The sequence below is a fragment of the Miniopterus natalensis genome, chromosome 6 (assembly GCF_054644295.1).
Source record: "Miniopterus natalensis isolate mMinNat1 chromosome 6, mMinNat1.hap1, whole genome shotgun sequence".
In the NCBI taxonomy this organism is placed as follows: domain Eukaryota; kingdom Metazoa; phylum Chordata; class Mammalia; order Chiroptera; family Miniopteridae; genus Miniopterus; species Miniopterus natalensis.
Genome location: NC_142086.1, coordinates 3,690,119 through 3,705,793, shown reverse-complemented (window position 1 = coordinate 3,705,793; position 15,675 = coordinate 3,690,119). Strand labels below are relative to the sequence as shown.

Genomic DNA, 15,675 nt, shown 5'->3' with positions numbered 1-15,675 from the left:
GACTGATGTCTTAATCAGAAATTATAACCCTTTTCCATTTCAGCTTTAATTATGGAAATTAAAGAGTTTTGGAATCAAACCTATTAGCTAGATTTAATCAGTCTGAACTTACGAGGTACTCCATCAAGGTCATCATCAAAACTCTTTATAGGGACGCCGTCAAGGTCGTCGATGGGAGCAGCATCAATGGGAATTCCATCCACGTCTTCTAAAGGTGCACCATCAAGTTCTTCCTCAATAGGGGCACCGTCAAGGTCATCTGGGACATCCTGTGGGAACACACATACTATAGCCACATTTTCTTTAACTTGCTGAAGTCATACTGCTGAAGATTAATTTGCAGCACAGAACACACCAACTGGATGGATACCCACATTTCCAGATCCAACATGAGAACATAAGAACATATAGGGTGGGACAAAAAGTAGGTTTACAGTTGTTTGTATGAAAAATAAGACAATAATCAATAAGTAATAATACAAGAATAAACTGTTTTGGGTACTCACAACCGTAAACCTACTTTTGCCCCGCCCTGTATTTTGTGCCCGGGCCAGTGTGGCTCAGAGGTTAGAACCAGGCCCCATTCCCAGCCAAGGGCACATACCAGGGTTATAGGTTTGATCCCCACCATGGGAGGCAACCAACCAATGTGTCTCCCTCATCGATGTTCCTCTCTCTCCTTCCGCTCCCTCCCTTCCACTCTCTCTAACAATCAATGGAAAAAACATCCTTGGGTGAGCATTAAAAAAAAAAGTATATATATTTCATCATCCTGACCAACAAGGCGGCAGCAGTCACTCATGCACGATGCGTCAATTAACCAAGCGCTTACTGACACCAGGTGCCATGTGAGGCACCAAGGACACAACAATGAGCTTACAACAAGCTTAGTCCCTTGGTCCCTTCTGTCACAGAGCTTAGAATTTGGGGGGAGGGGAAAGCCAGACAATCAGATAATCACAATAACATACAGATAGCTGCAACTCAGACAAATGCTAAAACAAGGGGTACATCATACTTAGAGTACATAGTAAGTCAGTTTCACCTACAGAAGTCAGAGAAGACTCTATGAAGTTATGCTTAAACTGGGGTGTGAAGGATTTCAGGTAAAATAAAAATCATGTTCCAGAAAGAAGGGAAAACATGTACAAAGGTCTATGGTAGGAGGAAACATTGTACACTGAAGAAAATAAAAATTGAAACAAGGACCAATGTGTTTGGAGTAGGGAGGTCAATTAGGAGGATCTTGAAAGAATGAAAGTGAAAATATAAAATATGACACCTGGATTAGAATTATAAAGATGAAGGATTCGACTACTGAGGAGATAAAAAGCAACAGAACAGTGACGAATAGAACCCACTACCATTGTGGTACATCTTTTCATGTACATATTTTCTTATAGAGTTATCTTTAGTGTAACAAAATGAAATCATGCTCAGTATATTGCTCTACTACTTGTTTTTTTCTATTATTATATTGTAAATCTTTTCACATCATCAAATAAAAAACCAGCCACTGATTTTCACATAAGAACCCAAAACAGAGAATTCCTGTTACAAATAATTTCAACTCCTAGGTTCTAGGAATTCCAGTAACTAAATCCACTACTTAGTGGTGAAGAGTAAGTATTTTCATGAAGAAATGTTACATCTGTAAGGTATCACACCTCCACAGCATCCCCAGAAATAAATTTTAAAATAATCGGACACAGCCCTGGTCGGGTAGCTAAGCTGGTATACACCAAGGTTGTGGGTTTGACCCCCGGTCATAGCACATACAAGAATCAACCAGTGATGCATAAGTAAGGGGAACAACAAATCCATGTTTCTAGGTTTCTGTCTCTGAATTTAGAAAGAGAGGAAAGGAGAGACGCAATCAATAAAATAATCAGAAAAATACACTGAGTGCCTACCTCTGTTTCTTTTTCTTCAATAATATTTACAAGTCCTAAGAAAATATTTTGTAGTTTGATCAAAAATGGTTCTGGGTAAATTGCCCAATCTTCCCATGCTCTGAAGCAGGTCATTACCCGTTGCTAAATAAATAAGAAAAACACAACAAATTATTATTTACGACAATATATCTCAAACTTCATCTCATGAGAATGAACGTTACAATTTGCTGAATTTTTCTTTAAATTAACATTCTTTTTAAAATTTAAAGAAAATAACTATCATTGCCATGATTTTAAACAAATCAGTGTCACCTTTTAATTAAAAAAAAAACACACTCAAAATAAATATAATGAAAAAGAAACACTATTTGCTCTTGATCACCTAAGATCCACACCACTAATGGTACACATGAGGCCACTTCTGCAAAACATTATCTTAGAAACTTAGGTAAGCTGCATATCAAGGTAGGCAAGATATGACCCAAATTCCTATATAGTCCAATGAAGTACTTCCTAATTCTGGCTAACACTTCTTTTCTGTCCCATCCCTAAACCTCTCTATATGAACTCTGACTTGTGATCAACATTTAAGGTAAAAAAAAAAAAAATTTAAGTGTTGTTTGTTTGGATACCCTAAATAGTGGAGTCATTGGGCATCTTCCCAAGCTAAAAAATTTCCTTACAAAAGTATTCCTCCCATGAAAATATATCTATTTATTCAATTATAAGGTATTTTGCTTGGCTTTTCTTAACATTAGTTTACAGCTTAAGAGGTTATAAAAATTAGTAATGCACATACTTTGTAAACATGAATAACTAAAGTGTATGTTCCTAATCCAGCCAAATCATAAAAGTCATGGGCTGCTTAACAGCAGGGATACATTCTATGAAATGCATCATTAACCAATTTCATCATTGTGCAAACATCAGAGAGTGCACTTACACAAAACTAGATGGTACAGCTAGGACCCTCCTAGGCTTCACAGCCTACTGCTCCTGGACTACATGCCTATGCAGCATGTTACTGTACAAAACATGAGATTAAATCAAGCACAAGAGAAAATGATATTCGAGAGATTTATGAGGCTGCTGCCAGGTAACACAACATAGTATTTTACAACAAACATTTTTTTAGAAAGAGCACACTCTAAAATAATGATAAAAGTGCCCTGGCCAGTGTGCCTCAGTGATTAGAGCATCAGCACTCACACTGAATGGTACCAGGCTCAATCCCTGTAGGGGCTTGTGTGGGAGGCAACCAATCGATGTGTGTGTATGTCTCTCTCTCCTTCTCCCTCCCTTCCACTCTCTCTAAAAATAAATGGAAAAATATCCTCGAGTGAGGATTAACAATAAGTCATTCCTTATCAAATATTATGACTATACATAACTGTATGTACCACACTTTTATGTGACTGACAGCACAATAGGTGTGTTTACCCGAGTCTCATTACAAGCATGTGAGAAGGTGCTGCACTAGACTTTACGGTGGCTACACCACCACTAGGCTAGGAGTTTCAGTTCCACTACAATCTTGTGGAAACTCCACCGCCTTTTACTGAACCATCCTTGTGCAGTGCATTACTGTATACCATTACAGACAAATGAGCTTCTGAATATGTTTTCTGGAAAGAAAGATTAATATTCAATGTATTTAAATAAAATACTTAAAAACTTAAACAAACACTCAACAAAACAACACTAGATAATATATTTTAAATTTTCGGGTATTTTTCTGAACACTACAGTAAATTTCAGAACAATTTCTGAATCATGCAAATTATGTTTTATACTTGTCCTAGGTACTTTTCTAGCTCTCCAATATGCTTCTCAGCCCCCAGGCCCCATACTGAACACTAAGGCATAAGTAATAAAACAGTACACATACCTTAAAGTTTTCAGACTGTAAATGGCCTTGAATCGTTCGATAGGTAGCATTGAGGTCTGAAAATATCTGACATAACTTTGTTTCAAAACTGAAATTGAAATAATATATTTATAGTAGAATTTGTTTAAAAATCCCTATCTACTTCAGCATGCTAACCAACCCCTCCTGGACCTAAAAAAACTCCACAAACTTACAAATAAATTAAGTAATCTTTTAAAAATCAAGAACTAGGTGCTTAAACTCTAAAACTGTAATTCAGCTGCTTTAACTCCTATAATTCTGAATTTTTCTCCTGCAAAATCCACAAAAGTCTTAAGTAGTAGTTCTCTTGATTAGCAAGGAACTTTACACCTAGGACACTTTGAGCCATCTAGTCTCATCTCTATTTTATAAAAAAGGAAACAAAAGAGTTAAGTGACTTTTCTAAGGCAAAAAAACTAATGGCAGAGCTACGATTAGAACCCACACCTCCAAATTTCCTTTGTTTCAGTAACTGGAAAAAACTTCTCCAATTCATAAACCCCAAAAGGAACTCTGGGGAATTATGAAGAGTTCTATATTAATTACAGTAGAGCGACATAATTTCCTATTGCCTAGGAAAGCATTAGCAATGAACTACAACAATACAATGATGATCAGAAGAAAACATATATTCTATAGCTCATGCTTTGTTTTTTGTCTCTTCCTTTTATGTTTGCCATTGTTTCAGCATATTTACTATACAAGTGGCTAAATAGTCAATAAAAACAGTGTTACTGCCTATTTGTCTTATTACCAAGTTAACCAAGAAACTTACATAAAAACTTGCTAATTTAGCTTAAAGTGGTTTAGTTCAATGAATGCAATCTAATTTTTTAGAATATTCTATAACTACAAGAAATTAAAATTATTTATTATTGGAGGGTGTTAACAAAACAGTCCTCTCTTCTGAACTCCTTACCCTTAAATATTTTATTTCACAAATATCATTTTACACCATTATACTTACAATTTTCTATAATATGAAGCATTGGCAACTTTTGCTGAAGAGTTGTACAAAACATCAGAAACCAAATATAATCTGGCAATCTAGAATGTCGAAAGAGAACATAAAACTGATTAAAAACCATCAGCAATGTATTATCTAGAAAAAAATTCCATACTGAATTTTTTTTAATTAGTGTCATACGGCTGTTTGTAATTTAATAATCGTGACTAGTTAGAATAGTTGTAAGAAAGTCAACCTCACCACAGCCATGACTTTTGCAGGGATAAAATTGTAACACATTTACATTTCAACCTGTTGATAACTTGTGTGTCAATTAACAAGACTGCATAAAAGAGATTTCTTCAGTCAAGTTCCTCATGCAAAAAGGAAACCAATTTCAATCCAAAGAGTCAACTATTATCTCCCTTTTTATTTAATTAAACGTTCTATAAAGAAAAATCATTCCCATACCTTTTTGGGAAGGGGTGTCTTCAGGATTGACAATGACTCAGTAATGCAATCCACTATTTCTTCAGCAGCTTCGGCATTATTAAGACAGAAAACCATTGCATCTCCAATATCATTTTTCCGTGGCGTTAACCCCCGCAGGATTTCTTCTAATTTGTCCCTCTGTCTAAATACAAATTTTGTAAACTTAAATATTTATAAATACAAATTTCAAATGCCATTATAGTTTCTGCTCATAACTAATTTCTTTAAAACCCAATCAGTAAAATAATTCTGAGAATTAAATTATGTTAAATTTGATTTGTAGTAAGTCCAAGTATGTTACTTTTTTTTTTTTAAGAATTTATATGAGGAAGAATAATTTTCCTGGCCTTAAACTAATAAATGATTCCAGTGATTTTTTAGTTTACAAATTAAGTACATTTAAAATTATGTGCACTTTTTCAAGAGTATTTGAGAGTATCCCAGTCCTATTCCAGCACTATATTGAAGAACCTTCATGTCTTTGCCCTCCTTGGAGGGAGTCTGTTACTTTAGCACTCGTACACGGCACCTCCTACAGGACAGGCTAATGCAAGGCTGACAACCTTCTGTAAAGGATCAGACAGTGTAAGTATCTTACAGGCCTTGAGGACCACATAGTCCTTGTCAGTTACTCGACTCTACTGTAACCCCACAGCAGCCATAGATAGCATGTAGAGAAATGGACATGTCTGTGTTCTAATAAAATTTTATTTACAAAAACAAAAGGCAGCCAGATTTAGCCTGTGGGCTCAGTCTGTGGACCCCTAGGCAAAAGTAATGATGAACATGTATCTTCAGAAGCAAATATACTTTCAAATACTACAGTTCTCCATCACCACATGGTCTCACAAACAATGCATCCATAAAAACAGGTTTAGATTTATAGACTATGCAGTCAAGTATATAGTCCTATATGCTCAAAATTCTTTTTCCATGAGGTATAGAGAACTTCCTCTGAACATTTAATAGTTAAATATTTTATTTTCTTTAAAAATTTGTTTCTGACCACAAGGTACAGGAAGGGCGCAAGGGCAATGCCTGTGCCTCCAAGGCTGTCCAACCCAAGCCAAGCACCTATGACACCTTACACCAGGCTCACCCTCCCCCAGCATCACACATCCATGCCGCAGAGTGCAGTATCTGACCATGTGGGACAGTTAAACTTGTGTTTTCTAGCTTACTTGTAAATACTGAAACTGAACTGGCTGTTCTAACTGATTTCCTAAAACCCTCATGAATGAGTAGGTCATAGAAATTATGCCTGCCTAACTCTTAGAGCCATTTAAATTTTCTAAAAGGCATTTCTTAAACAGCAGTTACTAAGGCCCTCCTGTGTTCCCAGTCTTCTAAGATCCACAGTGCCTGTGGCCCCAGACAACAGCTCTGGGGGTTCCCTATATCCTAGGGTGCGATGGAGGAAGGGCAGGCCAGGCCCAGCATTAGGAATTAAGTCCATTTTACTGGCTCAGATTGGAAGTCCAGGAGTCCTGAGGATGGACCTCTGTGTGTGTGTCAATCATCTTCTCCATGTTCTTTTCCACCTGCTTCCGCAGCCTCATGAGCTGCTTTTCCTTCGGGTAACAGCTCTTGGTTTCTCCTTCCTCTTCTCCTCCAGAGTGCCTGTGACTGCCTGGTACTTCCAAGGAAGCCTAATGAGCCTGATACCCTAGGAAGGCAAACTTCTTTCCACAAAGGCTTAAGACACACAGCCTTGAGAGCAGTGGGAACCACCATTCACACAGGACGGTGGGATCCCATCAAACAGCTGGAGGCGGTCCAAGGTGGCCTGGCCTCGCTTGGTCTTGTACAGCAGCAAGCCTCCCACAGTTCACCAGGAGGTGCAGCTGGGGCTGGGAAGTGATGAGGACCACGGGGGGGTGTTCACCTGCTTGTGGAGGAAGGCCAGTTATTTCAACTTGTTTCTGTAGAAACTGTCAGAAATGTTGATGCCCTCACAGTACACAACCACTGCCTTTGGCCCAGCAGCACCTGCTTGGCCACGATGGCTGCCAGTTGCCCAGATGGCTTTCACCTCTGAGCACCAGGACCTGTTCCTCCAACATCGCCAGCAGCCACCTGTGAAAAGCTGTTTCTGCTTCTGAAATCAGGCTCACTTCACTGGACCAGAGCTGATGGAGCACTAGTAATAACACATGCGTCCATGGCGGCCACACAATGCAAGCTCTGGAGAGAAGTTTCACCAGTCAGCCATCTGACCTTCCCAAGCCATACAGTAACTTTGCCTTTACAATGTATTCAGAGAGGCAAGAATTCTAAGACTCTTGAGATAATTCCTGTAAGAATTTGAAGTGTTCCACTACTAGAAAATCACTGCTTAAAAAAATCATCACGGCCCCGCCGGGCGTGGCTCAGCAGTTGAGCGTCGACCTAGGATCCAGGCAATCGGGGTTCGATTCCCGGTCAGGGCACATGCCCGGGTTGCGGGCTCCATCGATGACTTTCTCATCATTGATGTTTCTATCTCTCTCTCCCTCTCCTTTCCTCTCTCTGAAATCAATAAAGATATATATTTTTTTAAAAATCCAAAAAAAATCATCACGAATCTTATCCATAGGGCAAGATCGAAGTCAACAGGATAGACATTTATACTTGCTAAGATGTTTAAACGCATGTAAAAAGTATATTTTAAGGTTAACATCTTAGTATAACCATTAATTAAAGCAACCATTAAAGAGACTTTTCTGAATGTGTAACAGAAGGGGAAAATCTTACTCTTCCTTAAGTGCTCCCTTTTTACTAGGTTCCTCTACAAAAGCTTCTGTTTCTTGCTCTTCTGACATCCCATGCAGGTATGGATTTAATGGTGGTGGCCTCCAAAAAGATCCATTTTTGAACATACGAAAATCTTCCGTCCGCCACTTAGTTGGAGAATCTCCCTAATAAACAACCAGAATGTTGTTAGAAAACTCCAATACCTCAGTCAAAATTAACCAAGTAATTGATTCTACTTGCCTGTAGAATAGAATAAAGCTTCCACCTATAGTAAACATGAGCTGGTGTCTGGTTTTCAAATAAGAACCTGAAACAAAACAAGTTAAACATCACATTCTTTAACAAAGAACTGTATTCAAGCAAATGTAAACAAATAAGAAACATTATTTGCCTACTTAGTTCAAAATAAAACCAAAAGCAAAGATCCCTGAAGAGAAATCCTTACTCATGTCTTGTGCCATCTATCCCCTTCCTCACCCCAGCCCGACGGCCTTCATGCCTGACATTAACACCCCAAACGTATGTTTGCATCTTGCTGAGTCTTACAATTTTACTGTATTCAATAAAATGTGCCAGATACTGTGTCTGACAATGAAGAGATTTCTCCCAAGATATAACTTTAAACAATGGTCTCTAAACTACTTAAGAGTGTTAAATGAATGTCTTAAATGTATCTATTCAGAAGATAAGCAATTTCCTATAAACCTCATTTGTTCTACTATATCTCACTTATGAAAGACTCCTTGGTTGAAAAGCATACTGAAATATATTTTCCTCCTAGAGAATGCTAAAAACAACGCTATCTGATCAAATCAAAAATCAGATGGCAAACTGACAGAAGTACATTCTAGCTCAATTACTAGAACTGCCTTTTCATTCCATTGCAAAAGTAACCTGGTACTTTTAGAACTTTATTCTTGGAAATATCTTTAGTTTCAAAAATGAAGCGGAAAGTATTTTTAAAATTCATACCTGATGATAAATGAAATGTGGTACATACATGCAATGGAATATATTTCAGACTTTAAAGTAATGAAATTTTGACCAGTGCTACGACATGGGCAACCCTTAAAGACATTATGCTAAGTGAAATAAACCAGTCACAAAAGTACAAATACTGTATGATTCCACTTACAGGAGGTACCTAGAGTGACCAAATTCAAAGAGAGTAGAATGGTGGCTGCCAGGGGGCTGGGGGGGACGAAGGGAATGGGCAGTTAAGTGGTACAAGTTTCAGTTATGGAAGATGAGAGTTTTGGAAATGAATAGTGGTGACAGTTACACAACTATGTGAACATACTTAATACCACTGAACCGTACATGTAAAAACAGTAAGTTTTATGTTATATATGTATTTTATCACAGTCAAAAAAATGCACACCTGAACATGGGATTGTTGATTTCTCTGTTCATAATCATAGCTTCAAACATTGGCCCTTCACGTACAACAAACTCTATCATTCGATGTATCAGGGCGAGCAAATTCCTACAACAACAACACAGTTAAAGAAAATGGATTCAGACCTACCACTATATAAAGCTACACTTGACCTAAGCTACTATATTGTGCAGAAAAAAAATTATTCTGCTGACTAATACAGAATCTTATACCAAAAAAGTAACCTGGAGCATATGTTAATGCCTCGTGCATTAAGAGGGAGTAGGACAGGGGGACAGGGGAGTGGGAGGGGAAGGAAAGGTAAAAGGGAGGGTAGAAAATCACAACACAGCTTCATAGCAATAAAGATTTAAATTTCTAAATGCCACTTAATTTCATTTTCCAAATGCGGAACATTAAATTATGAATCACAACTAATTAAAAAGCTGCAAATATATATCAGTAACTTCGAGCTTACATGTTATCACAGCCATCTAAAAACTTACACAATATCTGAATTTTAAAAGAAAATATTCCTAAACCAAGCACTTTTGTGGTGATATTGGAATGTTATACACATGACTATCATTTGTAAAAATGTAAAACTATTTAACAAATTTTAAGGCCTGATTTAATAAAAAAATCCACCCAACTCCTGTGCTTTTCTGGTACACATATAGCAGATGGAGTTTTTATTGAATCTGACCTTTAATGAGGCAACATCCCTTTGGACCACACTTCAAACCTAATTCACAGAACTCATGACATGTATAATTCTGCCTGTGTGTTATGAATCAATGAAGCAATTATATTGCCAAAGCCTTAAGTAAATGGAGTCCTCTTTCCAAAATATTCCAAAATAAGGGACATGGGTGGGATGCCCTTCACATTTTTCATAACAATTACTTTCCAATATTTAAGACAAAAATAAACATGTAACTTTTTAACACATTCATTTTCTGGGAGGGGCTCATAAAAAGTCTTTATTTTTAAAATCTGAAGCTGGGTTCTAAAATAATGATACCTTAACCTTATTAGACTCCAAACAGAATTTTAGACATCAGTTATGATGCCAGGCAAAATGACTCAACTTACTATAAGCTGCTCTTGATTTCTCATTTCACCAGTCCCCCAGCATAGAGTTGGCAAATAATAATTGGGAAAAGCAAAAGGATATTGGCTCTTGGTACAAGGCACACACTAAATTATACCTTTAGCATTCCCAGCTCAAATCAAGAAATTAAATAACTGCTAAAATATAAATAAATATATAGTTACAGAATAAGACAGAATTTTTTTTGGCTCTAGAATTCAGAGTACATGAATAGTAAAATAATTTAGTTCATGTTGATTACAATTACTTTCTGTTTTCAAACAAACCTACTTAAGTGGACACTAAAATCTCTACATAGTGGGGGGAAAAATGAATTTTCTGACCTCCCAAACTTTAGGATCCTAAAAGATCCTAAAAGAGGTCAAAAAATTATATGAAGGTTTAAATCTTTACAAAGGGGAAACTACACACTTAAAACTATTGAGCCAAAAAGCATTATTTAATTTTAAATCTAAATATTTTTCTTTACAGAAGTATTAGATGCTCTGCAAATTTGTAGATTTTGATATCCAAATGAGAATGAATGTATTCTCAGATCCACAGTTAGTGACATTTTAAAGAAAGGAACATTGTGTAAAGTTATGATTCACTTCCAAAATTCCCACTGGTATGTTAAAGTGAAGCGAAATTTTATGTATCATAATATATAAAGTCACTTTCTAGGTGGATAAATGCTATATATTCAGAAACTTGTATGAATTAAGTCAAAAGTAACTTGACTTAGGTATTAAAGATAGATTAAAAATGGTTTAGCAAGTTTAGAACATAGGATTCATTCTAATGGTGAGTCAAGACTTTTTAGCAAAATGTACTCAAAATTTTGTTTAGAAAGAAGCTGAGCAACATGTACAGCTACTACTTGATATATGCTTTTGAATGCTACAAAATACTTTTCTGTGAATGATTTATGAGTGGAAGAAAAAACCCACTACAGTTTTAAACAGGCTTGTAACTGATTAAATCTATTTTTAGAAAATTTAAAGTTTAAAAGAAGTTTTAAAATGTTGCATATATTATTTAAAATCAGAATCTGACAATTAATTGTTGCTAACTTGAATTCAACATTAATTACTGTAATTACACTCTTTTTCCTTAAAGTTATGTGTCTCTTATTTTAAAAAGGGTGACTTTTCTATCAGAATGAAACAGTGTAGTACAAAAAGGCGATATATTTTAAGTGTCCTATTTATTTTTAAATAATTATCTTATTTTGGGCAACAACAACCAAAAAAAAAAATGTTTCTCAGTTATAATAAAACCACCACATTTATTGGAGTCGATCGTACCAATGTCTGGTCAAAAACTGTATACTTTCCCAATCCATCCCATGATGTTTTCCTGGTCCCCCGCTGCCGCAGACAGTTCAGCTGGTGTTGCTCACCAAGGCCAATGTCAAAGAGAATTTGGTATTCTTTTGTGTTCATTTATTATTCAACCAGTGTTGTGTTCCTGTGTTTGGGAAAAGGCTTAGCTTGACTGAGCAAGAGCATACCTACGCATGAATTCTTCTGCTTCAACATTATGTTGAAAAGAAAAAAGAAAGGAAAATAAAAGAATTCCAAACAACTTTGTTATCATTTTAAAAGTTTCTAATATGTTTAGTGTTCATTAAAATAATAGGAATTCCTTCTTAAATTCAATCAGAAAAAAACAAAGCTATGCCTTCAATAAGGAAACTCAAACTAACATTGCATATTAAACACAGACAATTCAGAAACAAAGAAAAAACTAACAGATTGGGCCAAACTATATTATCTAAGATTGAAGATACATTTAAAACCCTTATTTTCCCATAACAGTACTCTAATATGATTAGACTAACAACACCAGATTAAATCTATTAAACACATTCTAACTACTAAAGCTATAAAATTCCCTACAATGGTAACAAAAACAAAACAGATAATAACATAAAATTGCACGGTATACTAAAGTTAGTTAAATTTCACACATCCCCAAAAAAGTACTGGGAAGAAACCATTGCTCAGTCAAGATATCACCTTTTCCTCAACACCATTTTTTTTTTTAATTCAGAAGGGGATATTGTCTATATTTAGATCAGTAATAATAAAGAAAAACATGTACCTTTCTGTTGGGATAACCACTTTGACTATGGCTTGCGACAGAGTCTGTATATGAAGTCACATCAGATAATAAACATAGAATATGTGAGTATTGTTAACAAGTAACAAGCAAAAATATACATATGCAATGAAAATACTACACATCTAATCACAAGTTTTGCAGGCAATCACTGCTTTTGAAGTAATTATACACTAAGCAATTACATAAAAGCAAATGGATGTGTCCAGTGAACAATAAATGTTCACCAAATGCAAAGAATCAGAACATTCCTGCCAGAATGCACATCAATGCACTGAAATAGGTACTACACTGAGAATTATCAGATAAAGATTTTAATTTGTGAAATAATTAACTGTTTGCTTCTGACCATAATACAGTTTGCTACTTTGTTCCCAAGCCTTTAAAACCAGCCCTGCCATTTTAAGTGTAATTAACTCATAATGAAACCAACAAATTCTTATAACTTGAAATAAGTTGGTTTTATGTTTAATAAAAAGAAAATACTCACCCTTTGCTTTTACTAGAGTAGTTAATGTTTTTTAAAAACCATATAGGCTCTTAAATATTCTAATACCTCAGATTTTGAGAACTAAGTTAGCTAGCTGCCATCCAAACAGTTAAACTATTTAGGAGGTCCTTCTACTGAAAAGTCACTCAACTAAATACAAAGCATCACTTTCTCAGAACAAAGTAAATTTAGATACTGTACTTAAGCAAACCAGAATACAAGAGTGGACAAATGGGGGGCTGGGGTGAGCAGGACTTAATAAGTGGTCAAAAAGGAATGGTAGCCACAATAAAAATAGAACCTAGTATTTCAAACAGGGTTTCCATGGGCTAAGGCAGGGAACACACATCTACTTAAGAGTTGCCAAACAGAATTACACATTTTCTATAAAATTGTTGAAAAGAAATACTACCACAGATTCAGTATTTACAAATATATGTGGCCCTAGGTACATTTTTAAAATTACCTTCTCAAAATCCTCCTTGTTTTTAGGTGGCGGTAACATGGGAGCATTGGGGTTTTTTAACCGCTCTCTAGGCTGCGCATTAAAAGGCAGTCCTGATGGAGGTGGGGGAAGCGTATGTTCCATCATAGAAGGCGGAATGTATATTGGATGTGGAGGAATAGGCACAGCTTTACCCCAACCTAACTTCATTTCAAAAGACATAATCATCTTTCCTACAAGAAAGGAAAGAAAGGTTACCTTGGTAATAACTCGCAAAAAAAAAAGAAAGAAAAGATACCTTGGACTTAAATTAACTTTTAACCTTTCCATGCCTCATTCACTTTTCTTCTCCAATGTCTTTATAAATACTTTCCAGAACCAAAACAAAAGTCTGAATTCTATTAACAGACAATAAAAGTTTTCTTACCATTTAAATTTTTTAAAGCTCTTTCAGCATCTCTTCTATTCATAAAGGCCACAAAACCACAATTTCTCTCTCTGGCTCTTTCTTCATCAGTTCTAGGCCACATAATTTTCACACTGGCTAATGGTCCAAATCTTCCAAATTCTTGGCATAGCATTTCTTCATTCATCTATTATAAGGCATAAGAGTTTTTTGTTTGCAAAAAAATAAAAGAATTCTATGCAATGGAACACAAAGTAGCTTTTGCAAAATGAAAAGAGACATATTAATTCCACACTTTTCCATTCAAGTACTAGGGCCTCTATACAAATAAAATCCTTCCCTCACAGGGCATTGACAAATCTTTTCATACCAGACACACACTATTTTATGTGAACAAATAGCCAGGGGGAAGAGGCTGGGTGGCTGGAGAAATCAAAGGTACATCTCTACCTCCCTCTTCCTCCTTTGGAGATCCTGCATCTAAATAAGTGTGTATAGGTATTCAGCAATGTTTTTTCAGGCAGTAGTAGTTACAACATTTAAGGTAAGGATTTTTTTTTTTTATTTGCTGGCAATGAAAGAAAAAAAAGGATCTAATCACCTTTTCTTTTTCCAGCACCCAGCTATCAGTGTAATCAAAACCAGAGAAAACAGTAAATATGCAATGAGGCCCAACATACATGTAATTTTTAAAAAGAGTACACTACTAGCCCTGCTGAGCATGGCTAAGCAGTTGGGAATGGACCCACGGTTGTGGGCTCGATCCCCAGTCAGGGAGGGGGGGGGTTTGCAGGGTGCAGGAGGCAGCCGATCAATGACTCTCTCATCATTGATGTTTCTATCTCTCTCTCCCTCTCCCTTCCTCTCTCTGAAATCAACAGATTAAAAAAAAAAAGGGTATACTATGTACAACAAATATTACATTTCCCATAACATAATTAACACTGATGTGCAGAATTAAAATATAAAAGACAAAAAATACAAATACTATGCACCAGAAGGATATCGTCCACCACTAGCCATATCCTCATATAATAAATAAAATCAGAACCTAGTAAAACAGTTTGAATTCAGAGTACATATTGTGCAGTTACAGAAAGAGAAGACAAGCCCTTAAAGAAGTATGCAAGACAACTGAATCCATACCAGCACAGTAACTTTAAAGACTCTAATTCCATCAAATCTGCTTACTTCAGATTCTTGACTTTATTTTAACTGACTGACAAAGCAGTTTCGTTCAAAAAAGTATAAAAACAAACAAACAAACATTCCTCTTACTTTTCTAATTATTACCTGTGGATTAATGTTTCCAAGGTATAAATTAGTAGTGCTTGGATCTCCCACGTCATGTGACCCAGGTGCATAATCATCGAGGACTAAAAAAAGAGAAAAAAATTATAACCTGAAAAATGCAAAGTCTAGAGAATTTCTATTAATTAAAAAAGCAAAAAACTGTATTACCACCAGATGATCTATTTCTTCTTGAAGGCGCATCCACTTTAAAAAGAAGAAAACAATTCTTAGTTTTTAGAATAGGTAATCACAGATGTAAACATTAAAATAAACGTCACTTACTGGAACGCCGTTGACCATCAGAATCTGACTGAGGTGGCTCAAATCGACTTAACCTGCCTTTTGTTTTATGTCTTTCATCACGCTCTTCTTGAATTCTGTTGAAAATATTTACAATCACTAATAATGAGCCAAAATTTGTTTGTTCACATTTAATAAAAAAAGAACTTATCCAGGTATCATCTTCAAATA

General features: G+C 35.8%; 1 protein-coding gene and 1 pseudogene across 2 annotated transcripts in view; both read right to left on the bottom strand.

The window, feature by feature from the left end:
• The window catches only part of U2SURP (U2 snRNP associated SURP domain containing), a 52,465-nt gene that overhangs the window by 17,324 nt on the left and 19,466 nt on the right, over positions 1–15,675 (bottom strand). Inside the window, exons 8-21 of one of the 2 annotated variants that reach the window (XM_087818062.1) lie at positions 15,487–15,581; positions 15,373–15,408; positions 15,205–15,287; positions 13,933–14,098; positions 13,527–13,738; positions 12,553–12,596; positions 9,357–9,461; positions 8,216–8,282; positions 7,976–8,139; positions 5,222–5,384; positions 4,772–4,851; positions 3,784–3,871; positions 1,914–2,036; positions 113–269 (exon numbers count right to left, since the gene is read on the bottom strand). In XM_087818062.1, coding sequence (XP_087674188.1) covers positions 113–269; positions 1,914–2,036; positions 3,784–3,871; positions 4,772–4,851; positions 5,222–5,384; positions 7,976–8,139; positions 8,216–8,282; positions 9,357–9,461; positions 12,553–12,596; positions 13,527–13,738; positions 13,933–14,098; positions 15,205–15,287; positions 15,373–15,408; positions 15,487–15,581 — 1,583 coding nt within the window. The remainder of the gene's footprint in view (positions 1–112; positions 270–1,913; positions 2,037–3,783; positions 3,872–4,771; positions 4,852–5,221; positions 5,385–7,975; positions 8,140–8,215; positions 8,283–9,356; positions 9,462–12,552; positions 12,597–13,526; positions 13,739–13,932; positions 14,099–15,204; positions 15,288–15,372; positions 15,409–15,486; positions 15,582–15,675) is intronic. The other variant, XM_087818063.1, reaches the window with a different exon arrangement.
• On the bottom strand, positions 5,405–7,305 carry LOC107537982 (large ribosomal subunit protein uL13 pseudogene; annotated as a pseudogene).